Here is a 27,789-nt window from a genome sequence, read left to right as displayed (position 1 = left end):
CCATGTTGCCTCCAGCAAGAGCTGTACCCCCGTTCACATCCTCCTGCTGTGACTGACTGCCAAAGAGAACAATGACATGATCTTATTAACTTTGTCCCACCCCTCACGCTTTCAGAGCAGCACCCCCAAGTCAATGACACTATCTACAATAAATAAACAATCAGCAGCTTCTGCAACCTGATATAGATAACAGCTGAGTAGGATCTCACAGAACTTCACAGTGCTTGAATTTATATTTCACTGGGGAAAAGTCGCAGCACGGATGTGAGGCCATACAAATCGGTAATTGGTCAAAATCATTTCAACAGTTCTGCGCAAGAGCATATTTTTAAGGCCTTTAAACAACTGTTTGTTGTTCGGTCTCAGAAAGATTTTGATTGAAAACAAGTTTGTGGAAAAATCAAATACAGATAATTGTTTTGAAGGATGCAGCCGATCCTTAGAGGGCACAATAGTGTTGAAACAGTTTTCAAACATAATGGGAATATATTGAAATGCAACCTTCGGCTTTCTGTTTGCGGTTAAAACATGGTTGTGGTACTTTTAATTTGGAAAATGCAGCTGTCTTCAGTTAAATCAGGAAATGTTCAGCTCATTATTTTGAAGGATCCTTCGAACGCGTTTTCACTTGTGAAGCAGAATATTGCTCCTCTCCGCTTATAGTGGTGGGCTGGTTGAACAGCAGGGGCTCTGCTCTGTGGGATGGGGGCTCTGTCACATCCCTGCTTTCATTTCTCAGGGCGCGCATCTACACACACCCCCTCCAGACCTGAGCGGTGTGCAGATGCTGGACCGCGCTCATCGACATGTTCCCGTGTGGTTGTATTTTCTCTATTAGATAATGGACGAGTGATTTGAAGGCAGCGGCTCACCGGCATGGATGCCCGTTGACTGAAGGAATAGCCTATATGGATTGGAGCTCATCGCCGCCGGAGCAAATCTGGGGAGAGTCTGAAAGGTGAGGAGGCATTTTTAGCCGATTGTGTGTGGGGGTGACACCGCAGCGGAAGTCCATATTGCTCAATGGGTATTTTAACAAAACACGACCCGGGTTTACAACCTGCGGTGGAATTAAAATCCTCTTTCGGTTGCAATGCCGTTATTTTCTATCAAATGTTTTCAGTGTTCTGTCATAAAGCATCCGTACATCCTCCGGTGTAATAAAGGCCTGGCTGTATCACACACAGTAGCCATCTGCATGCTTTATGGATCGGTGGATATTGCTATTGAGGCCACTGGCGATATACATTTAAACTTTGATGCCACATTGCACCGGATGTCTATATTTTCCCCCAAATGCATTGATAATATAATTTTCTGATGAAATATAAGGACAAGGACACGCTTCTGGAGGGTAATTTTGGCCTACTTTGCACAAATGAAATTGCATTGCAATACAGTAGCACATATTTAAAGGGCCCAAATGTGCGTTTGGGCAATAGGGCCTGGGATACACTTAATGTAGCAGGCCCAGAAGTAATACATAAGATTATAAGATTAATTTATATACTGCTGAGGTAGCACAACATAATGACTCATTGAATGACTTTCAATAATCACAACCCACGTTATGCATCAAATACAGTATAAGAGTCAGCCTACTATTAATTCAGACTAAGTGATTGCAGTCCCTCCAGTTCAAGTTCTCCATGGGCTCTGTGGTATTGTATGTAGGTTACTGCATCACCAAATCCCTCCCACATACAGGAGACTCACAATTACTATAAATGGACCATCCCACTGATATTTGCACGGGGTTACCAAGGAATTTACTTTTAATTACTTAGATTGACATTATTTAAATTTAACTAATTGTATTTATGTCGTTGGCTAACGAGTTTTTAATTCAGGCTTATAGTGAAAAAGTAGTGATATTGATACAATGACGCAGCATGTAGACTATTTATCCACAGGGTGAACTCGTAAACCATCAGCATGCACCAACTGTCTATACATTTTCTGATGGAGCAGCTGTCAGAGGAATGTACACAGAGACTGGAAGGGGGAGCAATGGACTAAGGGATATGCAGTCCTGTTTAAACAGTGGTAATGCTACTGTGGCTGTTGACAGTGCTTTTGGTTAGACAGCAGGTACCCTGAGAGGCTCGATTGAACTTTAACCCTCAGTGGCTCCTCCTATCCCTCCTCTCCCCTGCTGGGACTCCCTGATGACCCCCAATTCCCTAAAGAGGTGCAAATGAGATCATGCTGTTTCAGTGAGAGGATTTGAGTGCCTTTTTTAATTTGCAGTAGAGCTCTCGCCTTTTACAAAGCTTATTGTTTATTTCTCTCTCTCTCTCTCTCTCTCTCATGTGTAATGTGTGTGCTACCTTTTTTTGTTTCTCTGGACAGTGCTGTGAAAGAGCAGACTTCATCCAAGATCCCAGGTCACATGACAGGTACATATCTCTCATTTTAAAATAGCTTGTGTAAAATAATTTCCACGATTCCACAATTACTTGTGATTAAAGGAATTTTGTCCCTCTGCTTAGATTTGTGCAGTGATGAACCAGACAACTCTCCTCCTCTTCAGCTCCACACACTCAGGGAGTTTGAACAGGTAAGAGTCTTGATTTGTAATTGTCGATGAGCTTGATGTGAGTGAGTGTCCTTCAGCACAATGAACAATACTCTAGTAGTGAGTTAGAACAATGACAATAGGCTCTTCAGTGCCATCTTGTGGCTTCTCGTCTTCCTATATAAGAAGCAATGAGCTGATTTGGTTTGCTTTGATGCAGTGTATGGGATCAGATCACTAAATGTTGAGAATGTATGTGTAATAAATCCATGATCATATCCAAACTCATTGGAACATGTTATTAAACTACTGTACAGAAAAGGAGAACACCTGCAGCTGATAATATCTGATGGAAAACACCCTGAACTCTCCTGGTGGTGAAAGTCCGCCTCTGGGTACAGCATGGCCCACTTAAGGATTTCTCTAATATTAATTCTTAATTATATTAATACTAATCTATATTAAATATCCCTTTTGGCAGCAAGGTGTTGTACTATGGTGTTGTACTAAGCATACTTGATTTCAAACTCCTTTGTTTTTGGGGCTTTAAAACTCCAGAGTAGGGAAGATGCTAGATGTAAACGTAGCAAAATATATGCGTTTCAAATTGGAAACGTAGTGATGCGGATGTAGCCTCGGTATGAGTTAGAGCCAGGAGACGGTCAGCTAGCTTAAGACTGGAAACGGGGGGAAACAGTGAGCCTGTGAATAGTACAGTTAGGCTCCAACACAGAGACACAAAACGTTATTATTACACTTCTGTTTACTCATGAAGGAAACAACATACAAAGTGATAATTACTGGGCTTCAGCAATTTGGTTGGTGGATTTCTTTCCCAGCACTTTTTATGCTATGCAAAGCTAACCAGCTCCAGAATCTAGCTTCATTATAAAAGCTCAGACATGATGGTGTTATTGAAAAGGGAATAAGTGTATTCCCCGAAAAAAATATTCCTTTAAGTATCTATTGGAACTGCTTGGAGAGAACAACAGACTTTATCTAGAAACAACAGAAGCCTCTCAATCAATACAGTATTACATTGATTCCAAGTCAACACACTTTTACTTCAATACACACCAGACGCATACCAGATCAGAATAAAACGCAAGCCAGCACTAAAACTGTCACTGAAAACTCACCACCAGTGATAGTCCTTTAATGTTATTTTGGAGGTGCGGCTGAGCCTCATAAAACGGGAGGTGTCACCAACTAGTCACGAAAGCTGAAGTTACTTTATAAAACTACTCAGAGCTGGAGATGGCTGCCAATTCTTGGATGTGTCACTTTCACAATGAAATAAACACATGCTACACACATTCACTCCCACGTGTTTTTCTTTGATGGAGAGCTGAAAAGTGAGTGTGTGTGAGTTGTGTCATGTGTGGAGTTTAAAAACACACACTATGTACATGATGTCATCCCTAATGTTGGGTGGAGACTCCACCTGGCGCCTGTCCTATCTTTACTCAGAATTATTTATCAACAGCACATAATGTGACCCTTAAATAGGTTCACTTGATGAATGAAGCAAGAACTAATAATGACGTAATTGGTAACATGTTTCAGTTACTTCATTATTGATGCTCTTTGCACTGGAAATTTGTCTTGAAGCTTGATTTTAGAGAGCTTTTAGTATGAGATCAAAAAGAGTAAGTGGAGCGTGTCTTCCTTTCTGTTATGTTACTTCTGTTCACTCATCTCTCTGTGGGACATTCAGGGATTCACCGCTCGGTGACATGCAGGACACCTCCCTATTAATAGCACTGTGGCTCACAGCTCCCAGGTCTCCTATTTCATCCAACTTCTTTCCGATAAGTCCCGCTCCCATCAGTCACACTACCTTCGCATGCTGGTTAACCTTTGTCAGGGCAGTTTCTGAATTTAACATCACCGTTCAACTATCACAGTCAAATTATAGAAAGTTGCATGTTTTCTCAAAGGGCAGATGATATTGACTCATCCCCTTCAATAACACTCTCAGTGTGTCCCAAAGACTTTTCCTTTTGCTTCATCGGTTTTGGCCAATAGGGGTCACGGACACACCAAACCATCCCATCAGCCATGACATGATGCTACCACTCATGAAGTTGTTTTGCTAACAGCTCTAGTTTCACATCCAACAGACACAGAGAAACCTCAGCATTCACTCGTGTTTCTTGACACCAAAATAACTGTAACGTTAAGTCCAATATTTACTGTCCTTTTAGCTCTGTTTTGGTCTCCACCAACGTCTGAGAAAAATATCTCAGCATTTAGCTCACTAATCTTAACTGTTATCACAAGCTAGCTTTAGCTAGTTGCTAACTTTCTCTTGTTTGGTGCTGGGCAGTAGTCGGTTTATCAGATCCTTTTCTTTCTCTGAAATGGTTGCCTGCAACTGCTAGAAACTCAATTTATTGAGACTGGTGAGACTGAACCATAAAGTAAATGTCCTAACTATACTACCAAAACTATTAACTATAATTAGTCAACTAAAATAGATGAAAAAAGCTCTGCAGAGCTGCTTAGTTGGGTCATCACTAAGAGCAATCGCCCTTTTACATAGACTTTGTCATTTGACTCATTGTTAATCTTTATATAGAAAATATTGATTCATGTAAATATAGGACTCTACTATGAGTCTGAGCCCTTTTGGGGCTGTCTGTATCCTCTTTACATTGAGGCATTGTCAATATTCTCAGCCAGACATGCTACATATTCTTATTTTCTGAAAAGATAAGATTAACTTTACTTAAGTACTGTACTTAAGTATAATTTGGAGATACTTCCACTTTACTTTAGTAATTGTCTTTTCTATTTTTTCATGCATTTAAACAAATATTTTACATTTGTCTGTACTACATTTATTTGACAGCTGCAGTAAGACTTCTAGTTACTTTTAAGATCAAGGTATACAAACCATATGGTCAGTTTTTCAGAAAAGATGCATTGGATGGATTATTTTTACATTAGGTTATTAAGTAAAATGTATTCAGAAAACCCATTATTTTGGATGTAAGGTGTTCTAAACCTGCTCTAGGATACTAAATATGTTTGACCCAGTTGGAGTTCAGAGGGTTGAAGCAGCAAGAACGTATACACCTACACACATCTATTAGTTCGAAAAAAAGAGATAGTAGTAGAAAGTAGTTTGCTCAAAGTGGTGTGTAATTGTATAGTGTCTTCCAAAGAAACACTTTGTTAATCAAGTGTTTAATGAGCTACCCTGAATGTGTTAAAGTATTTACCTTGCAGAATAGCAAAATAAAACAAATATTGAGAAACTGGAAAAACCAAATGTATTTTCAATACAACAGAAAAGCAACAGAGAAAATAAAAAAGGACACAAATCTGACCCGCTCTCTTCTCTTCATGTCCCTGTTTGTTCGTTTTGGCGCTCCTGTTTTGCAGAGGGGTGAGATTTCCCTTCATATCACAACTGCTTGTGAGCCCTGCACCTCTTACTTCCCCTCCCCCTTCTCCCCCTCCACCCATCTCCCCTGGCAGACTGGGATTCCAGGGATGTCTCATCCTGTAAAACAAGCTCCTGTCCCGTCCCATAGCAGACCAGAACACACTATGGAGCTGACATGGCTACATCACTGAGCGGCCGGACTGCAGAGTCGCCCTCTGCACTGCAAACACCCCTATAGACTCTAGCGTGTGTGTGTGAATGTGTCAGTCTTAGTGTGTGTTTTTAGATGGTATCCCAATGGCCTGTTAGAGGCTAGGATACCACTTTGTAAATAATTGGATTATTTTGACATTATGCTCTTTTGGAGAAGGAGGTAGCATGTCTAACGGTTACCGGACTCTAACAGATGGACATGCCATGACAGTCGCTGTCCTCTAAAATGGACTCCCTATTCCCCCATGATACGGATAGGTCGAAGACGACTGTTCATTTCTGACCCATAACGGATGTGTCAAGGCGCGTCGGTGCTCTTTGACGGCCATGTCTAACGGTTACCGTACTTTGTCACAGCACCTGAATGACTTGAAGAGGGAGAACTTCAGCCTCAAGCTCCGCATCTACTTCCTGGAGGAGAGGATACAGCAGAAGTACGAGGAGAGCAGTGAGGATGTCTATCGTACGGTGAGTAGGGCACCTCTCGTCGAGCATGAGGAAATGACTAATGATGAATTGGACTACAAGGGGTGTGGGGAGATGTTGTGAAGGGGCCAAGGGTCACTTCACCATCAACAGCATGATCAAAAATCATTAATTTTGCTTTATGGAGGTATTTGACACTGAGTAGGTAATCAAAATAGTTAATTTGTGCCTTATGTCATAGAAAGTGATTGTTATCATGACTGTATACAGGTTTGTTGTCCTGAAGAGTTGCTTTACAGAGACACTTCCACTGTTTGTTGACCCAGCTGTCGCACTGATGTGGTTGAAGTGTATGTTTTTAAATATGGCTGACCTGTGAGGGACTACACATTAACTAGCTCTGGAACTAATATTTGATGCAGTTTGTGTGTGTACCTAGCTGACCTATCTGTCCAGCAGGACCTCTGTGCATTGTTTTCATTATACTGGGTTTTGATACTAAACTAGACAACACTACAACTCTGGATACATAGAGACCCTGTGAGATCTGTGAACCTGTAATGGAATGTCAGGCTTTGATGAGAATTTTTTTTTTAAAGTTTATCATGGCGGCATGTGTGTGAGCCATTAGCAGAGCTGGATATTGATCCTCTTCCTTTTTTGGTCCAGACCAAAATGTGTCGTAACACCAAGTTGGACCACTGACTCAAACTTTAGTACCACAGCAGTCTCTGGTCTCATTTTACCTTATTTGGATAATTTTGTAATAAATTCTACTAAGTGACATGTACAGGTGTGTGTTTGGAACAAAGAGATCACTAGTTGGATTTGGGATAAGGAGAGGAGAAGCTGGATCGGAGCATCCTTGCTTTTATGAAATACTTCCTGGTTTACATTTTAAAATGTCAACTCTAAATTGTGGCCTGCTTTTATTCCTTGCTACACTAGCTATGACAGGCCAAGGTAGCGGCTGATGCACATTGTGGAAATGTTGGATTTGAATTAGAAAAGGGTCGAAAAGGACAGTGGGTGTCCTTCCTGTATGCTGTACAGATCCTAAAGCCTATAGTTACTCTTTAATCAATCAGTAAGAATAAAACAGTATCAACAATCCCTTCTTTCGCTGCTACCAGTTTGTTTTTATGTGAGTGTGAAAGTTCATTCTTTACCCTGGTAATAATAGTCTAACAAAAGTAATGATAGTGTCACAATCAGGCTTTGCGTTGTGTGTTGTGTGTTGTGTGTTTTTCTGTAGCTCCTCACTCTTCAACTCAGTCACTCCCTCAGCACCAGTCCAACTCCCTTCACCTGTCCCTTATCTGTAATCAAGCACTCCCTCATCAGCACAACTCTCCTCACCTGTTCTAGTCACTTCTTAAACCCCTGTCTCTCTCTCACTCACTGCCAAGACATTGTTTTTCCCTTCCTACCGGTCCGTGTTGCTCGTCCTCTTCCCAGTCTGCCTGTTCCGTCTTGTCCTTGGATTCCCTGCTTGTTTTTTGGTTTGTTGATTAAACCTTTTTTCACTTCACCTGACTGTCTGCTCCTGAGTCCTCATTATGTCCCGTGACAGATAGACAGCATCACCCCCTGAAAATCTGGTTGTTGCTTACCTCCAGTAACTTCTCAACCTGATGCAGTGAACGTGTGGCTCTTACCATCTTTTATTTCAATCTGCAAACTGCTTTTATATCCACATATAAATCTGTGCATTGCAAGAGCTTATGGTCCAAATACAACGGTTGAACAATGTTGCCTTTAAGAAACAAACTGTTGGGAATTTTAATGTCTTACCTCGATATCCATGTTGAAAAATGATTTACCTGTGGAAATGTAATCAGGTACACATTTTTCTGTAGTTTACTCGGTGAAGGTCTGTATATCTGTTCACTTTGCCTCTGCTGTTAATAATGGGTACTGTACTGTACTGTAGAATGTCACAATGGACCAGAATGCAACAGTTCCATCTGTGGAACTGCAGAGCATTCTGTATCCATATACACACACACACACACACACACACACACACACACACACACATTAATATGCATTAACTCAAACATTTTCTGACCTGCAGATGCTATAAGTTTGTATTTATTTATAATTTGAATATATGCTTCACTAAACTGCACCAAAATAGACATTCATTTTGAGTCTGTCAATACAAGTGCTACCATAGTCTCTTGCGTCTCTTACCATTTCGATACTTTTAAATGTTAGCATTTGAAGCAAAACTTGGGTATTTTTTGCACTTATACTCAAAATCCATTGCTACAGTGATTGTGTAAATCTCAGCTGTATTCACTGATACACACTCATCAGAACAGACTGTGACACATTCTGCTTATTGTGTTATTAAAATATTAACACTGGCTACAGAATTGAACTTTTCATCAACTGCTGTAGCCGGGGGTTTGTTTCCTCACCTGCACACAGAATAGAAGCATTACAAAATTCATTTTTATTCTTGTGTTATGTTTATACTTGCCCAGGGGGGGATTATTTGAAAAGCAGCTTCCGTGGTCAAATTTACTTTTAAGTATTTATTTACAGTAAGAAAAAACCTACAATCAAGAGGTCAAAAATGAATAATTTTTAGTCCCAAAAATGGTGACATTTTTTTCATTCATCTTCCTGTGTGTGCGGGATTTCTATGCATGTGCCAATATCTGTAGGCGTCTGCACTCTGTTTGTCTCGGGGTGTGCGTCGATCTGTGCCAGTCTGTGCGTGCAAAGTGTGCGTCTACAACAAGGTGACCCGGCTCAGCTGTTGTCTGTTTACACGAGCCAGTCGGCATTTAAAACTCGCCTCTGCGATCATCAACAGCTCTTTGAGAAAAGCTAAATGGCGGTTTGATCCAGTCAAACAAGACCTGAGCATCCTGCAACTTATCCTCCACAATTACTGCATACCGGCAGTGATTGAGTAAACTGATCCCACGTCATCTGAAGGGATTTTAATCCTTGTGCTTCACGATCTCTCACTCTGTGCAGCTGAACGATGATCACTGTTTTATTGGAGATTAACTCTTTGTTCCATAGCTGTTATCTGACCTGAGCTGCCCATTGCTCTGTTGGTTGAGTGTCATGTCAGTGTCAGTGTTCCCATCCTCCAAAGCGTTTCAGTGTAATACAGTACAGATGAGGTCTGCTGGTCCTGGGCACATACTGATCTCTCTCCGAGCTCCACAGACTCTATTTATAGAGCAGGCTTTAGTGCAATGATTTATTTATCACATGCAGCCATGAGTGTCCATATGACAAAACTCATAACGTGTTTTTTTAAAGGATTTAAATTCAGTCGTGCCATGCAGTTCATTTTTTGATTGATCGAGAGAAAGTTAATCATCAGCTATTTTGATAATAAATAATCATTCATTTTTTTAACAATGTCAAAAAATCCCTACTTCCAGCTTCTCCATTGAAAAGGATTTGCTGCTTTTTCTTCGTAGCGTATTTCACTGTTTTCATTCATGTAAATAAAGTGATGCTGCCAGAGCATGAATGGTTTAGTATGGAATATGCAAAATAAGCAGCAGCATCAACAGACGAACTGAGAGTAAAATATAATATCTGATCAGTCACAATGTTGCAGGTGTTTGGTTTATGAGTAACACTCCTGTGAGTGTTTTGAAGTGCAGCCGTATCCCTCCTCTTGCACAGTTTGGTTGTTAGGGGATCTGTTGCTGGGGGCCGGCAGGCCAGGAGGGGCCATAATAGCAGCTGGTGCACTGTGATGAGTGTCTATATATAGAGCTGTTTCCAAGAGAGAAAATGTCTCTCTTCCTGTAAGCAAAGTTGTTGACACACACGCACACAAACAAACAAACAAACAAACACGTGTTCCTGTGGCTTGTGAGTGACATTCATTTATTATCAGAGCATTTAGGTGAATCATTTACAGTCATTAGCTATGCAGAGCACATGGCCGGTCATGTGCTTCATAAGTTAGTTGCTGCTGCATTACTTGACTGCACAGTTGAGTTCTTGTCAGATTAATTAGTCCAAAGAAAATTAATTATAAACATGAGCTTTGTGTCCTTATACAGCCTTACCTGAAAAAATATATGTGCAAGCCTTTAAAACGTTAAACAAATGTTAAACATTATTTAATGAATCAAATACATAGCTTTTCTAATTTTCTAAACACAACCTCATGTCCCTTAGAATTAATTTCTGCTGTCCTTTTTTCTTAGTGCACATGTATAGTTTTACGAATTTAATTAAATGTACGATGATATTGAGAAACAAAATGTTTTCTTTTTGTATTTTGTTTGCTAAAAAAACTAACTTCAAATAACCTAAACTCCACGGATATTTGTCACTTTCTGATTTGACGTGACCAGTTTATGTGTATTGTGTGTATGTGTAGTATGTGCGTGTTGATCACTCATGGTGCCTCTCAGGGAAATGTGAGTATGGCTTCAGGCTGTGAGTGTTGGTGCACATGTAGCCCGGCTCTCTGTGAGTGTTAAGGGCATGAAGCTCTCTGGCAGGGACAGGGGAACAACAGGCTTGGACATGCTTTAACATATACTAAAAAGTTTCTAAGACAAAAAGAGAGAAAGAACAAGGGAGGACAGGAGAGACAGACACATGGACCGAGACTCAGATAAATCAAGATGACGGACAAGAGATAGTGGACCATCTGTTGAGATGAACACGAGCCAAGCTGTAGTGATAAAACCAGCTATCAGATGAGTCCAGCAGACAGACAGACGAATAAACTGTCCTCTTGCGGCTCTCTAAGGTCAGAACGTAAAGAATGAGCCCCACCAATCCTGCTGTTTGAATCCTCTGTTCCCCAGTGTAAGAGCCCTGATTGGCTCGAAAATGTCCCATGTGGACCCCTGCAGGTAAACAAACTGTTTAGCCTTTGGCCCCCGAAGGTGAAAATCTGAGCTGCACTGAATTCACCAGCTCTAAATATACCAGGCCTGACAGCACGGTCACATGTTCTGTACTGAGCCTGATTCACACAGAGACAGAGAGGCTAGTTTGTGATGAAGAGATGTAAGAAACAACAGGAAAAGTACTCTTTAGATGCAGACAAACCCAGTGAATATAAAAACAATGAAAGACAGCGTGTCAAACATATTAAAAACCTTTTTTTTTTAAAATACAGAATCTGTAACTGAACCTCAGATATACAGAACAGGCACACCCTACACAAAGTGATGAGATCTTTTTTATTGATGATGAATCAGGTGTGCGACGTATCTCCAAAATATATTGTAACTTGGTTTTCTTTATGTAATTGTATGAAATTACAGAATGTATAGAATAAATCTGTGTCATCTGTTTTGCCAATATTGTATTAGGCTTCTTGATCACTTTAACAGGAATATTATAGTAATTGGCCACTATCATTGATACTACAGTATAATTACAAATTGTCATTTATCTGGTGCACGATTTAACGCTGATGTTGGAGGAGATGTTTGATGATGTGTAATGACCGATTAACTCATGACCAGTGACTAACCTTCTACTACTTTCATCTGTTGCAGAACATCGAGCTGAAGGTGGAAGTAGAGAGCTTGAAGCAGGAGCTCCAGGAGAAACAGCAGCTTTTGGACAAAGCACTGTAAGTCTTCCATTTTTTTATCATGATTATTTATTAATGTGCAACCCTAACCTTAAATAACCTCAGATTATACAGTTTGTACTGTAAGTGTGAATGTTGGTGTCAAAACAACTAATTATCTAAAGATACAGAGCACTAAAGAAAACTTAACTGAGAAGTCAAAAGACTATCTTTGAAAAATGTAACACTGTCTAGCTTTATTCAGAGAGCCTTCATCAATAGTCTGTGTAACATTATGGGATCCAAAGTTTAATGTTTTCTTTGGTCACATATACTTTGATTAATACGGCACATAGTGCGTACTGGTGGGCAGATGCACAAGTTGCTACAATGCCTACAATCTTGTTTTACTTTTAGGCTTTGATAACAAAGATGAATCCTCTATAATACTGTGTGTAAGATGTGTTGGAGTGTGTGTGTATGTGCACCTCCATCTATGGGTATTGGCTCCATGGTCCTGTCCTAACTGTAGCAACACCTCATATCTCCAACAGCTCATATGTCATGCAGCAGCTGAAAGAGATAACACACACACACACACACACACACATTGAGGACACACATAAGCCTTCATGGATAGACAAATGAGACCCACAATTTAAACTCCTAACATGTTACAAAAGTCTTGTTTAAGATTATCGTCGACAGGCTGTAACAACTGCTGTTAATCTAAATGTGACACGATAATGAGGAAGACTGCCCTTTAACCAGGGGACTCATCAGAATTGTCTCAGGTGATTATATGTCTACCGGTAGTCCCTTTTTATACTGTTGATTCCCTTAAAACTCACGTCCTCCTCTACCTGCTGGGCTTCTATTGCTCCAGGATGGAGCTTGAACCTGCTGCTGGAGTATGGTTGATTCCATGTGCAATGTAACCCAGGGTGGTGGTCTTTCTGGGTTGGGTCATTTCAGTCATCATTCTGTATGTCTTACTTTTCACAGCTGTCGGCCTGCGTTACTGCTGAAATTGACCGAGATCGTGGTTGTTGACCTTTAAATAGGTATAGTTCATTATTGTTGGTGCTCTTGGAAAGGACTAAATGGTTTGTATTACCGGTCTCTATTTTTGTTGCCGTTGTCGCTCCCTCTCTTCACATTCTGTAGTATTGTTCCAGTCTGACCAACACTTCGTGCCTGAGCGTCTTGAGTCCCATGAACTTGAAGCTTCACATTATTTCTCGGTAGTGTTGTAAGTTGTCATCCAGTTGTTTGTATTGTTGACAGACCAAGATTACTGACATCTCGCAGAAAGGCTGGCGCTTAGCATGAAGGTCTTGTCCACTACACATAAAGGACACTTGTCCACGAGAGAGAGATTTGCATTACTCATACTGGTTGAAAATATCCCAGCTATTTGAGCTGTTGCATGTGGCGGACAGAGTTAAAAATGTACGTAGAGAGGGTCCAGGGCAGGACTCATGGCGACATTGTGGCGTGTGCCATTCTGGGAGTAGAAATTCTGGGATGGCGTTGTTGACTGACTAAGACAGATATAGACAGGTGCTCGCACAGGAGGAGAACACTTATGTCGTGAACTGGGAATACAAAGAAACAGGATGAGTGTGAGAAATTTCTCATTTCAGAAAGTTTAGAATGTTCATATGTATGTATTATGTAGCTTTCACAGTCTGTATCAATTGAGTTGGACACCACTTACAAAAGGAAAAAGGACTTGAATTGCATCATATGCTGTATGTTTTTAACCTTTCACCACGTACAGATTATGTGAACGCCACTAACCATGACAACAAAAGCCAACACCATGTGGAAAAGGTGTTGGGTCTCCCATGAGCACAGTAGCAGACAGGAGAGTGATGACATCTTTGTGTCTTGGCTCTGCATCATGTTCTAATGCTTACACCACTGGCTACATTAGTGTGTGCATTCAAACTGAGCTGATTTGGGCTGTAGTCATTGCGATACCTGTGATCAACTCTGACTTGCCTCTTTCCTTGTTGAACAGCATTACAGCAGAGAGCTTGACCAATCACAATGAGGCCGAGCTGCAGAGACGGTGTCGGGAGAGACAGCAGGAAATCGACCACATGGAGCAAGTGCTTGAGACTAAGATTCAGCTCCTGCAGGAGGTTCGTCTGCTCACACAACTGTTGGTTGAACTGACACACAGCGGCATCAGGTTTACAAATCCTAACTGTATGTGTATGTTTTTTAGGAGGCCCAGCTAGTACGCAGCGAGGCTGAGCGGATGGTCTCGCTGGCTGGATCGCACTCCCACGCCTCCCTCCTCTCTCTAGACACCCCCATGGAGGACACCGCAGAGGACGAGAGGCCTCCCAGCATCCTGTTCCCATCCAACACCAACAAAGACAGGTGCAAAACACTAAGAAATCTCCACAACCACAACTACTATCAAACCAAATCCAACCTCCCTGTCTCACTGGCGTTTCCTCTGTCTGCGTTCAGGTTAATAGAGGAGCTGACTAAAGATCTTTGCTCCAAGGAGGCGCTCATCACAGAGCTGAGCGGAGAGAAGACTACTCTCACCCTCAGGGTGGGAGAGCTGGAGGGACAGGTTCAGGAGCTGTCTTCATCTCTGCTGCAGAAGGACAAGGATGTGGACGTATGTAGACATTGTATTCCTATTATAAATGACGCCTAAGATCAAAAAAACCTCTTTCTAGTCTTAGCAAATGGATATCCAGACAAGAAAGTGTTGGATCCCTTCAGTAAATCTGTTTCTATCAGCTAGTCATCCCTAGAGTATATCATTCAAGACTTCTAATGTTACTGCATTCCTCTGGACCACCATGTCTCCTCTGGCCAAACTTCTATTCTAGAAAGCGGCATATGTGACATTCCCAAACCTTATTTTAACAGCTATTCATGAAGGTCACAAGAACTATTTGTACGCACAAACTGCTACTCAGACAAAAGTCACACTGCAGGGGAACATGTAAGATAAGATAAACCTGCATTGATCCCCAGCGGGGGAAATTCAGAATTTTTGTGTTCAAGCATTCTCCCATGAAGTATTTTTTCTGTGAAGGTTCATTCGTTCCCTTTCCTGTTTCCTTAATCTTAAAATGTATTGTAATGTTAATTATTTTAATTCTCAGATTAGTACATACAGTAAGTTAATAGTCTGTCACCATTCTTACAGTTTTATCAGGAGGAACTTAGTCGAGAGAGGCTGCGTATGGAACAGGAGATGCAGGTATGTGGAGCTCTGTATCTTTATGTTGGTTCATTAGACTTCGCATGTTATTATAAAGTTCTCCACTAGGTGTCAGAACAGCATCACAGTTCTCTCTTGATGTCAGACGGACTCTGCCTCATTATGGAGAGGTGAAACATTGCATTTTCACACAAGAGCTGAAGACAGATAGAATGGACACATATTTGAACAATTTGTAAATTTTTACAAAAGTATTTAAGATACAGGGAGATCAGACCATTTGCAATATAACCAGTACGTTCAAGATTGTGGTACAAAACCAACAAACTGTACCAAAGTTTGAATATGTTTTCTCTCATTTTGCCCATTAAGAAAAGAGCAGACTGTCTAATATGGCTAATAAAATCAATACAACTACTCTCTGTAATACAATGTCATAGCAAAAAGTCAGTAAACAGCAAGTGAAACATCCTGTGGTGAGCTGGAACTTTGCTCATCTTTGTGCAATCTAACCCTGAATGTTTCATCATCGGCAGTGGCTTCTGATTGGTCAACAACACAGATATGATGGTGAACTTTCCTCTAAAACGAGCAAACAGTTAGTCTTAGTCTTCTTGTACTGCAATGGAGCACCATGTGAGACTGCTCGTGAAAGATCTTACAGAGGGTTTATCTCATCACACAAAGTGCCAAATCTCATTACATTTATAGGCTTTAGCTGCACTGACATCCCCAAGGACACATCTCTGTCCTGATGTCTAATTAAACTACGAATGGAGGGGGACCATTATGTGAGCTCCCTTTAGTAGTCTTTGCCATCAATTTGCACTTCCTATAATCAATAATCATAAACACAGTCTGCTTTATTATTCACCGTTCTTGCAGTGTTGCTTCGTGTTATTTGGCCTGAATGCGTCACAGTATTTGTTGAAAACATTTTTGTTGTTGGGTGGGATGTTTTAACTTGTAAATCAGTTGTGAATGAAAGATGCAAATGTACTCACTAGGCAGGTTCTCTGTTCAGATTGTGTGAGTGTTAGTGCGCACGACAAAATGAAACAAAGCGCGTAGTATGTTCAGTAATGGACGACAACACTGTATGTGCAAAACATTTAGTCACTCAGGGAACAGTGGGGTAATGTACATATGATGTGCAACATATTGTGTCTGAGTGTTTATATAGATAAGAAAGGACATAGTCTTAATATGAGCACAACAAGGAGAGCTGAATCTGAATTGTGTTGTTGGTTTTGGGGTCAATGCAATGGGAGGTGACAGTTATTTGTTGGTTGTGCATATGTGCACACGAATGAGACAGCATATAGAATACAAGAAAATGTACAACACAATGATTCCGTATTATCCAATACACCATGAGTCATATTTTTCATTTTAAGAATTTAAGGAAAAACCGTTGCAGGTAAAATACAGCTAAAACTAAAATGATTTGCCATATGTTGTTGCTTTTTACTGCAAGTAAATTATTCTATGTGGCCCACAAATATACTTATTAGCAATTTGTGTGACAGAAACGGCGACATTCACATCTACTCACAGAAATCATGTGAGGATCAGTAACTGGGGTCTTGTGTGTGTGCGTCCGTGTGTGTACACATTCCCATGAGGCGCCTTCTTTCATATGTGCGTGTGTGCATACAGGCATCTTGCTGGTTAGCAGTTTAGCGGGTCTGGTTTCAGCCGGGTTGTCGATAGGTCAGGTTGACCTTTGAGTGCTCAGCGCTCCCAAGGCTGATATCAAGTTGTGTAGTCTCCTATAGACACTCGCAATAAGAGCTCCTAATTAGTTCCCCAGACACCACGGCCATTTAGATTAAATCTATGTCTGGCGAGAGAGAAAGAGCCAGGGAAGAAATATCATCTGAAACCTCTTAAGACAATTCTTTCCAGGGTTTCCTTTTTAAGAATAATTTGTAGTAATTGGTATACTGTACACAACTATCCTTTATAAATCTGCTTGTATTCAATTACATAGGACATCTGATCAAAAAGAAGAAATATCATACATCCAGTGTTATTATTCTGCTGCATTCTTCTCTCATGTGTTGTTGGCTGTCTGCAGCGTCCTTCGGGCAAATTCTAACATATTTTTGGATTTTGCACTGCGTATCTACGAGGAAGTCACAGCATGACAGCATGATCATCTGTTTGTGCCCCCTAGGGAAAACAAAAATTGTGGTCACGGCTGTGAAGCACAGTCAAATGCATGAGAAAAGACCTAGTTGTTTGACCATCACAGTCAAATCATTGTTGGAATATCTGCTCCATGACAACAAGAAGTACAAATAATACTAATCTTGAGGCAATAGCATGTATTGACATAAGGTCCACGGTCGGATGAGGGCTCTATTAAAAGACCAAAGTCACCAAACCAGTATGATTATACCACAGGATTTAGTGAGCTCAGTGATATGCTAGCTAGCAGCATTGCTTCTTTGTGATGCCTTTTTATAATGTCAAGGGCCCAAATAAGCACAATCCACTGTTGTGTCTTAAAAATGCCTAATTCCACTACTATGCAGTTGAAACCAAAACTGATATTCATACATAAAAAATTACTCAATTATCAAAATAATCATCTGTGAAGTACATATGTGTAGCCATGGTAACTTGTTTCATTGCTCTTGTCTTGAGAGCCTCTTGCCTGATAAAATACTGATGCATGAGTAACGGTCAGGCAGGTAACCCTGGATACATGAATAAAAAAATGATTAATTTCATTGGTCTGTTCTATAACTTATTTGTAGTGGTCTAATGAAGTTATACACACCATTACCCCAATATAATCAGACAGGATAGGAAATCATTGCAGGAATACAAACCGAGGCAATTTTTTATACCAAGTGTAACACAAAGGTTGTAGCACAGCTTAATACTGGAAAATAGAAACTGGTTCTAGTCAACCCTTAGGCAGTGTGTGTGTGTGTGTGTGTGTGTGTGTGTGTGTGTGTGTGTGTGTGTGTGTGTGTGTGTGTGTGTGTGTGTGTGTGTGTGTGAGAGAGAGAGGGATGACTCTACAGCATAATTAATGCTGTATATATGTGATTATCTTTAACACAGAATAGAATAGGACATTAGAAAAAATAGAATATGATGCCTCATCTTATTACATACAATAGTTTTGAACAGTGCAGCTATTTGAGTTAATAATGTGTACTCCTTGTACATAACTATTATTTTGTAATATATAATATCGTATAATAATTATTTTTACTTGCATTGTAAACATTATAAAACCTGCTGTGGCAAAACTGTATCGTCACACCAATAAAAAAAAATGAATTGCTAAAAATAGAACAGTCTGACTCTATTCTATTCTATATACTCCTTAATTTCACAGAGCGTCACTAATGTTACCGTGCTACTGAGCATTTCACCTGTTCAGTCAGGCGGACAGGGTTTAGTAAACCGGGCAGGAGGAAGTAAGAGACTCCCAGGGGAACATCGTTCTATCTCTTTAACAATAAACTCCAGAATAAAGATAATATTCGCTGGGTTTACATACTATTGTGCGTTTCAAAATAAAAAAGGGCGTTTTGAATCGGAAAATGGATTTAATGGATATTAAACCGTGAGCATCTCTATACGACTGCACAGTGCTCCCCCCACCCCTCTGTATTCTCTAAATGGTACGCTCCGCCGCTGCAGGTCTGATTCAGGCAGCCACATCGTTATCAGCCCGGAGGATCTCCGACCGTACGAAGCACCCAACCAGATGAGCGCGTGATTGCCTCTCTAGCTGTCGGTAAAGGCTCTGAAATGAATAAAGACTCACGTTTTCGGACGCAGACACCGGAAGAATACGCAGAAGACTGTCCCGGGACGCCAATTACGGCTCTGTCTCCATGTCCTGGATTACTACCGATCACCAGTCATTATTAACCTGATGGCGCGCGGTGCGGCTGGTGTGTCCGTGACAGACGACTGATGGCGCAAAGGCGCGTGCGGTATTGTTGGGAACTGCGAAACAGCGTTTGGGTGACAGCGCGAGGACGATATCCAGATAAATACTGCATCTGATTCATGAGACATTCACATGGCTTCGCTGTGCGTCCGTGGGAGTGACTGTGCGCCATATTCCCGATGCACCTGCACCTCCTGCAAATGAATGGTGATCCTGGACTGATGGATATTTTTTAATTAACGACACCATATCTGCTTACCTATTTTTACCTCATGGCTTTTCAGTCTTGCCAATAACCTCATGTGCAACCATTCTCTTCAAGCATATTGCTTCTCATTGTCTACCTCATTTCATTTATTTTAAGCCATTGAATTTAATGCCATTGCAAGAACTGATGTCATAGGGAGCTTTACACTATTTCAAATGAAAAAAGGCTTTTATTGTCCTCTAAAAGCACATGCGGGTTGAAACATTATGCTCCTTTGTGCTCACAAGGGATCAAATTCATCATAATAAGGGTCCAGCTGTCCTCGTGTTAGAGTGAATAAGGATAATTACAAACCTGTGGCATGCTCGATCTCAAGATGAAGGAAACGTGTCGCATCTGTGGACGGGAGCTCTGCGGTAACCAGCGGCGATGGATCTTCCATCCCACCCCCAAGCTCAACCTGCAGGTGCTGCTGTCTCATGCTGTTGGGCGAGAGCTGGCCCGGGATGGCAGAGGAGAGTTCGCCTGCTCAAAGTGCACCTTCATGCTGGACCGCATGTACCGCTTCGACACAGTGATCGCCCGCGTGGAGGCCCTGTCCATCGAGAGGTTGCAGCGTCTCCTGCAGGAGAAACACAGGCTGAGGCAGTGCATCAGTGGGCTCTACCGGAAAACTAATTCAGAGGAGGGTGCAGCGACATTACCTGGAGGTAATGATGGATCAGGAGATGGGATGGTTGACATTTCTGGTCTTACTCATGCAAAGTACTGTGCCCTGCTCCAAGATGATCTGGTGTACTCTTTGTATGAGTCGTGGGCCGATGACGGCCTGGACTGTCAACACCACCACCACCCTCACAGTTCTGCTGGTCCAGAGTCAGAGGTCACAGTTGCAGACTCGCATCGTTGCTTTCCCAGCACTCCCAGGAAGTGTCGGGGTTGTTCCTACTGGCGGGTGGCGGACTCTGACTATGAAGCTGTTTGTAAGGTGCCCAGGAAGCTGGCACGGAGTATTTCCTGCGGGCCGTCATCCAGATATTCAGCCAGCGTTGTTGGAGGGAGTGTGACTGGAGGAGGAGGTGGTGGAGAAGGAGTAGGAGAAAATAATAATGTGGAGGATTTAGAAGAACCGCCCTCCTCTTTAACTCTGGTCCCTGGTTCTCAGGAACCCTCCAGGTCATCCGATAGTGAATGCACCCTGGCTGGACGAGCCAGCTCCAGCCCCTCTATAGCATCCTTAGAGACGACTGAGGAATATATTCAGTCTGGAGCTATAACAGATGGCCGGCTGAGCTCCCCCAGGGAACTGATGGATGACCGGATATCTGACTCCCTCTCTGAGGAGCACGTAGGAGCCCCACGTGGCCAAGCCTCACCTGGACCCAGCCTCTCTCTGGCCCTCTGTTTGCTGCAGAGCTATGCCGTCTACCGGCCAGTCCTGAGCCCTAAAGGGAGTAAGCTGCCAGTGCTGCTCCGACAGAGCTCCAGTAATGGAGGCTCGAGGCTGGCCTTCCCTGTTCCTGTTCTGGGAATGTCTTATGATACTCCAGAGGGAGAAAGAGACAACCACATGCCAACACCTGAGCTGGAGACCCCTCTGATCAGGCTGGTTGATCAGGATCTGAACCTGGCCTACATGGAGGATTTGTTGGATGATTTGTACAAAGAGTATCCTCCCCCACGTCCTCACCAGGTATAAAACATCGGCAAGGATGGTGATGAATACACAGATTTGACTACTGCAGTATGATGACACACAGTGGGGTAGTGTATTTTGCTTGACTCCTGCAAATTTGCAGTATCTGCAGCAGAATGAGAGAGCCAACCCAACAGGCTTTAATGTTTGACAGACAAACAGTGCAGCCTGCCCACAAAACGAGTAGTCTCGCCACTGTTCCTTTTTTTTAAACTTAATTAGCCTCATAATCCCTCTGTCAGTCACTAAAATCCTGCCCACAGCTTCTCCCACAAGCTTTTACCAAGGAGGATGTGAGCTACAGTGCTGTGTATGTTTGTGTGTGTGTTGTGGGAATACATTACATGAGCAGTACGGTGAGGGTAAGCGGTTACACTCGACATGGCCTAATTACCTAGCGTGTGCGTGTGTGAGTGTGTGCACTCAAAAAGGTCATTAGTCACGTCAATAAGGTAGAAAGCACAGAGTGAATAGTGAAAGCGCAGTCATTTTTAACAATTTAGTGAGCGTAAACGTCTATAAATTCAATATGTAATTGCTTATGTATTTAAAATGGTTTTAAATTAAGGTGTTGATGATCTACAGTGACATCCATCACAGCTGCCAAATACTGAACACAGCCTGCAGACTAATGACCTGTTTTCCAGTTACAAACTATTGTGTTGAAGCGCAGGATTTTCTGCTCAACGATGTGAAAATTCTTCCAGACAATAATAATCAACAATAGGTTTCTGAGGGTGTGTATTTGTCTCTGTGTGCTCTTCGAGCCGGGGCTGAAGTAGGTTAGATGTGGGCAGACATTAAGACAGAGTGACTCCACCACTGCCCTATTTTCACTAAGAGCCCTTGAGGCAAACTGATCCATGCAATGTCAGACCATCCTATCATCTCAACTCTGGTTGGCTGTTACAATAGCCCTGTTGTAATGACATGTTAATGTAATCATTTCTATTAGAAAACACACTTTTTACAGTAAAATTTCAAAATGTGTTTCATTTAATCTCGGCTACATTCAACTACAAATTGATCTTGGTGAATGAAAGTATGAGTCTGTGCGTCTAAATGACATCCTTCCTCTAGTAAGTGAAAGTAGGAAACGGGGTTATGTAAAGATAATAGTGCCACAGAACACTCGTGCTAACTCATGCATGCAGACACACTCGCACCGCTTCAGAGGCTCTTCTCCCCATCATGGCTTTTTAAAAAGTACACGCGTGCACGGGCAGAGTTTTTACACATCGAACACAATCCACTGTGAAAGTTATGCCGCCCACAGCCTCTGTATTCTTCATGAATTTGAAACAAAATATCTTCCTCACAAATAATTCAGCTGCTCGATTCGGTTAGAAGATCGTGCAAGTTAACATTCACAGCGAGTAGTTTTTAAAACTTGAAACGCTGACACCTTATTTCCGTCATTACAGAGCCTCGTTGAGGAGCAGCAGAATCAACTGAACCAGTATGAGTGTGCAGCCGGTCAATGTGTCAGCGAGCTGCAGAAGGCCCAGCTCCAGGTCCATTCCCTGCAGGCCAAGATCCACAAGAGCGAGGCCAACAATATGGTATGCCCCATTTAAAGTTCGATATTTCTGATGAATCCATATCTGATAACGGATGACAGCCTAACAGTGTTACCTGTTTCCCTCTTTAGAAACTGCAGGAGAAGCTGAATGAGATGGAGTGTGAGCTGCGTTCAATCCGCCAGGCTGCTCAGAGCCAGGAGAGAACCATTCAGGGTCTGACAGAGTCCATCAGCACCAAAGACAGTGAGGTGAGTGTTTATCTTTGTTGTCAACCTGTGCGAGATGATACCTGTATTTGAGAGATGCTCATACACACAATTTATTCTGCTTTAAGGCCCAGGAGCTGTACCAGCTGATGGAAGGGCAGAACAGCACACTGTGTAAGCTCAGAGAAATGGTCCACCGCAACCAGCTTGCTCAATTTAAGGTGAGACTTGGTGCGCGTATAGTGGCAGCAAACCCTGATCCAGGATCATTCTTTATTGATAGTGAGAAACCTCATCTCCGGGCATGGCACACTGACTTTGAGCTGGTCATTCTTTAGATGCCAGAGGGGGTCAGCGGGTCTGTGATGCTCGCCCAGCTGCAGGGCGAGCTGGTGGGGGTGCAAAGCTCCTTGTTCTCCCTTGGTCTGGAGCTGGAGGCCAGCCAGAGGAGCCTGAGACAGAGTCGGAGGCAAGGAGATGACCTTTCGAGGTTCAAGGACCGACTCAACTCTGATCTGCAGGAGGTGCAGCAGCACAGGGAGGTCACAGAAAAGCACAACCAGGTTAGTGGGTTTGTGAGTGTGCGCGTGAAGCACGTCTTGAAGTAGGAAAGCTGCAGCATATGCGTGACCTCCCGTCTCTGTGCCGCAGGACCTGCGCTCTGCCCTACAGAAAACTCGCTCTGAGCTTCAGGCTAAAGAAGCAGCTCTGAAGGAGGCCGAGGTGGAGAGACACACTGTGGTGCAGGAGAAAGAGAGGAGCATCACACAGCTCAAACACTCTCTGCAGGACAAGGAGCAACAGCTGCAGGTAATCACTCAGGTCATATGTAGTTACATAGATGCACACGCATGCACACATTTCTGATCCTGTCTAAAAATCTTTGTATCTGTAGGAGTACTCGGAGATGTTGGAGTCAACAGGAAGCTCCAAACCAAGAGATGCCCTGCTGGAGAAACTTAAAGAGCGTATTAAGGACAGAGACAGAGCTCTGGAGGTAAATTTAATCAATTGTAGCTTGGTAGAAATAGCATGAGGACCCCAACTACTGTTCCATGTGAACCACGGTGCTATATATGGTGTGATTAATGCCACAGTCTTGGAAAAGGAGAGAAAAGACCTCAGTATGCATCTTGCAGCAGTCGAGAGAGCCTGTAGTAGACAGTTGTGCAAACTCCACCTAAATCAGTTGGTCAGCATAACATTTCACAACAAACACAGTAAAAAAAAAAAAAGTCTTCATGGGAATTCTTGAACTCTCTTGTCAAGTCAAGTCCTGTCGCAACCCTACAGCATTGGTAAAGAATTCTTCTTAAATATCAGATGCTGGTGGCGTTCCCTGACAAAAATGTTACTTTCCTACCCTGACTCATTTATGAAATATTTTTGTAAGGAACAGGAGCTTTGGATACTGCCCACCTGCTCAGAACATGATGAATATCACAGTTGAGGGTGCCCAGAATAGCAGCAGTGTGATTTTTTTATTTTTATTTTTTATTTTTCTCCCCCTCCGCCATCTGCAGCGCTCCATAGATGACAAGTTCCGCTGTGTGGAGGAGCGCGAGGCCCAAGTGAGGAGGCTTCAGCTGGCCCTCAGGGAGAAGGAACGGGACCTGGAGAGACTCCGCTGCATTCTGTCCAACAACGAGGAGACCATCACGGTACGCTCGTCGCACACAGGACAAACATGTCAAACCTGTCAGACCTGCCATCTTATATTAAGAGAGGCTTTACTTTAGAAAGCAACCTTTTCAAATCAAAACAGGTCGTTTACGATATATATGAGGTATTATGTTAGTTTTTGTGTGGTCACACCTGTGATTGTGACCATCAGAGTCTGGACGCCCTGGTGCGTGGCAAAGAGCTGGAGCTAGAACAGGCGGCGGAGGCCTACAGGAACCTCCAGTGGCTGAGGCAGCAGAGTGAGGAGAAGGAGAGAAACACTCTGAGAGAGAAAGACACCATCATCAGCCAGCTACAGGCAGCTCTACAGACACACAGCCTGGAGGCACAGGTAACTCACACACACACACACACTCTCTCATGTATTGCCTTTATGGTTGTGGCTTCTAATTGTTTGCTATGTCATTTTCAAAGCTTTGGAAAACCAGTCCACCTAGACAAACCTGTGCTACTTGTTTTCCATTTGACAAATACAACAAGTGTGCTGACACAGGCCTTTCTGGGTGAATGTTGTTGTGTGCGTGTTTGTTTTTACAGGATCTGACAGCCACCCTTATTGCCAGAGTTCAGGCTGGTCCCACTGAGGTCGTCGAGGAGTTGAAAGCTCGGCTGGCGCTGAAAGAAAAACTCTTCCAGGAACTGCTCTCGGACCGCAGCTGCCAGTCTAATGAACACCAAGCACAGGTCCAGGAAATGCTCAACACTCTCAGCTCCAAAGACCAGTATCTGCAGGTAAGTCGTGTTGCTGGTATAGTTATGGAAATACAATCGTACACAACAAAAATCTTTCAACCTCTCCACTCCCTCTCACTCTCTCTCTCTCTCGCAGGACTACTCCTACAGGCTCTCTCTTGTGATTAGTGAGCGGACTGGCCAGCTGCAGGAGCTACGCAGACAGCTGTCATCTAGAGAGCAAGAGCTGTGTGAGCTGAAACAGGACATGGAGAGAGAGATGGGAGGAGAGGCGGAGCACCTGCGGAGTCTGCTCAAAGAGAAAGAAGCCTTCATCAAGGTACCATTTGTTTCCCTTGGCGTCCTCCCTTGCTTCATCTCCTGTAGACCTGATCTTCACAGTATAATTCATTCGCCAGGAGCTGATGCAGGGCCAGGAGGAGGCGATGCAGCCATCCTCTAAAGAGAGTGAGGCAGAGATGAAGGCTCTCCAGGAAGAGTTGCAGCTGGTACTGAAGAAGGAGAGGGAGGCTCAGGTATCTGTGTGGACACTGTGATAAAAATGTAAAAACAATACTTCCCAATAATCTCACACGTCATATCTTTGTTCGCTCTCCCTGCAGAAGGAGCTCTCTGCTCTGCGTTTGTCTTTGGCTCACCAGCAGGACAATGAGGACAGCGCTGATCACCAAGTAGGGTGTTGCTTCATTCTCAATCAATTAGACAGTATTTGGCTATTTGTGCTGCTTAATAACATGCATTTATTATGTCTCATCAACCCTGCCTGCCACTGTGATCTAGTGTGTGCTGGAGCAGCTTGTGTCAGAGTACAACAAGCTGAACGATGCGCTGAGGACGGAGAAGAGATTATACCAAAATCTCTCACACGTTCACACCAAGAGTGACAGGTAGGGAAGCTGCACACAGGTCTTGTGACAGGCCAGTTTCCTCTGAATACAGGTTTGTTTTGTTTTTTTTTGCTCTAAAACACATTTCCCTTTTCTTCAGCTCTGAGAAGATCCAGGCCCTCCACACCGAGCTAGACTCAGTTCAGGCGCTCCGCAGACAGCTGGAGGAGGTCCTGGCCAAGACCCGTAACATGGCCCTGATGCTGGAACGGGCAGCTAAAAAGCAGCCCGTCTTTGGAGGTGGGGATGGGTAGGGTCCAGCCTGCAGGGCTGCAGGGGGTGCTGTCACTAACGCTCTGTCTGACCACAGCACTGCTGAATGACACACTTTATGTGACATGGAGCTGTCTGCAGCCACTGATGGTCAGATTCATAAAGAAAAAGTGAAAGCAATCAAGACAGTTCTGCTTTTATTAAGTGTGCATAAAAAAAAAAGAAATCTGACCATCAGTTTTCAGGTAGCTTCATCCAGATAGCACAAGCACTACTCACATTAGCAGACGCCTGTTCAAATTAACCTCAATGGTATGAAGTGGCAACGTGCAACCCAGAGTCTTATTTATTAATATGTTTTCTGAGTGTGGTGTGAATATGTTTTTGTATTGTTTCCGTGAACGGCCTGCGTATCGTTTTGCAGTGCGATTGTTCTGTATTGCCATTTCTATGTCCTGTCTCTCACCAGTGTCACTCTTCCAGCCTTACTGTCACAGTGAAGTTACGTCTTGTGGAGAAACTCAAGCTCATGCCTTACAGTGGAACGTCTCACCATCCATCATTTGTTTTTATATCATCTGTTTGTGAACAGGATGTGCACACCTAACAAGGCCCGAGATACAAATCCCAAAATATGGTCAAGTAGTTTCCTCTAGTTCAGCTTAACCTCGGATTGCTCTCATACAGTTTTACCTGCTCTGCACTAATTATGGTTTAGTCTGACAGATGAGGTCAGCCGCATTGGATATCAGGTGGTTGGTGCACGCTGATTACTTTAAAGTAACGTCATGGTAGTTTAGTACACGTGTTGTTTTTAGTTAGTCTGCTTGTTGAACTTAAGTTCAGCTTTGTATCAAGAAAGCAGAAAAATATAATATCGAGTAACTTTACTGTCAGCACTGTGCTCTCAATAAATCACATGAAATGTGAATGCCAGAATAATACTTGCCCATTAAATATTTATATGAGGTAGAATACATTTTCTTGGGATTTGTGCTGATCTCTCATCTAGGATGGAATCCTTGTCAACACTTCTTTTTGTATATTTAATGCAACAAAAATAAAAATGTGCTGGCTTTTTGTCAAAAGCACTTCTGTTTGCTGTGTTTAATTGGGAATTTGTCTTAGAAGCATCCCAAATCTGAACCCCCCCCCCCACTTAGTCCTTGATCTATACTTCCTTCCATCCCCAGAGCTCAACCCACAGTGTGTTTTATCTATCTGAACCATTCCTACATCATCCTCAGCCTCCTAGTCTGTCCTGATATGCACTTTATCACACAAGAACACACTTGTTATAAATGTTTTGTAAAGTCACAGATTTAAATGTGGTCAAAAATATCTGAACTTGTTAACAGATTTCGTTAGATAATTCAGTCTTCATATAAATACAAACACGTCTATGTGTCTTACCAGACATTTCCAATCCAAATTAGTGTTTTGTCTTGATGTCCTCCCTCATGCATGATATTGTGGCATGG

General features: G+C 42.6%; 1 protein-coding gene across 8 annotated transcripts in view; it reads left to right on the top strand.

Moving 5' to 3' along the window:
• The first annotated feature begins 609 nt into the window (after positions 1-609).
• The window catches only part of LOC116387448 (myomegalin), a 41,844-nt gene continuing 14,664 nt past the window's right edge, over positions 610-27,789 (top strand). For 5 of the 8 annotated variants that reach the window (XM_031854544.1, XM_031854542.1, XM_031854540.1 and 2 more), the window contains exons 1-15: positions 15,337-21,100; positions 22,528-22,665; positions 22,755-22,874; positions 22,961-23,053; positions 23,171-23,395; positions 23,484-23,642; positions 23,728-23,829; positions 24,356-24,493; positions 24,667-24,846; positions 25,053-25,247; positions 25,345-25,527; positions 25,607-25,723; positions 25,811-25,879; positions 25,989-26,095; positions 26,196-26,335. In XM_031854544.1, the coding sequence (XP_031710404.1) occupies positions 19,769-21,100; positions 22,528-22,665; positions 22,755-22,874; positions 22,961-23,053; positions 23,171-23,395; positions 23,484-23,642; positions 23,728-23,829; positions 24,356-24,493; positions 24,667-24,846; positions 25,053-25,247; positions 25,345-25,527; positions 25,607-25,723; positions 25,811-25,879; positions 25,989-26,095; positions 26,196-26,335 (3,298 nt within the window). In that variant the 5' untranslated portion in view covers positions 15,337-19,768. Of the gene's footprint in view, positions 959-2,352; positions 2,400-2,492; positions 2,561-6,482; positions 6,594-12,061; positions 12,139-14,104; positions 14,229-14,314; positions 14,473-14,565; positions 14,723-15,262; positions 15,317-15,336; positions 21,101-22,527; positions 22,666-22,754; positions 22,875-22,960; positions 23,054-23,170; positions 23,396-23,483; positions 23,643-23,727; positions 23,830-24,355; positions 24,494-24,666; positions 24,847-25,052; positions 25,248-25,344; positions 25,528-25,606; positions 25,724-25,810; positions 25,880-25,988; positions 26,096-26,195; positions 26,336-27,789 lie in introns of those variants that run through there. The other 3 variants (XM_031854546.1, XM_031854547.1, XM_031854545.1) reach the window with 3 other exon arrangements.

This window comes from Anarrhichthys ocellatus, unplaced genomic scaffold (assembly GCF_004355925.1).
Source record: "Anarrhichthys ocellatus isolate YVR2014 unplaced genomic scaffold, GSC_Weel_1.0 scaffold15, whole genome shotgun sequence".
Taxonomy (NCBI): domain Eukaryota; kingdom Metazoa; phylum Chordata; class Actinopteri; order Perciformes; family Anarhichadidae; genus Anarrhichthys; species Anarrhichthys ocellatus.
The sequence above is the reverse complement of the archived record's forward strand: the minus strand, read 5'-3'. Positions and strand labels throughout refer to the sequence as shown.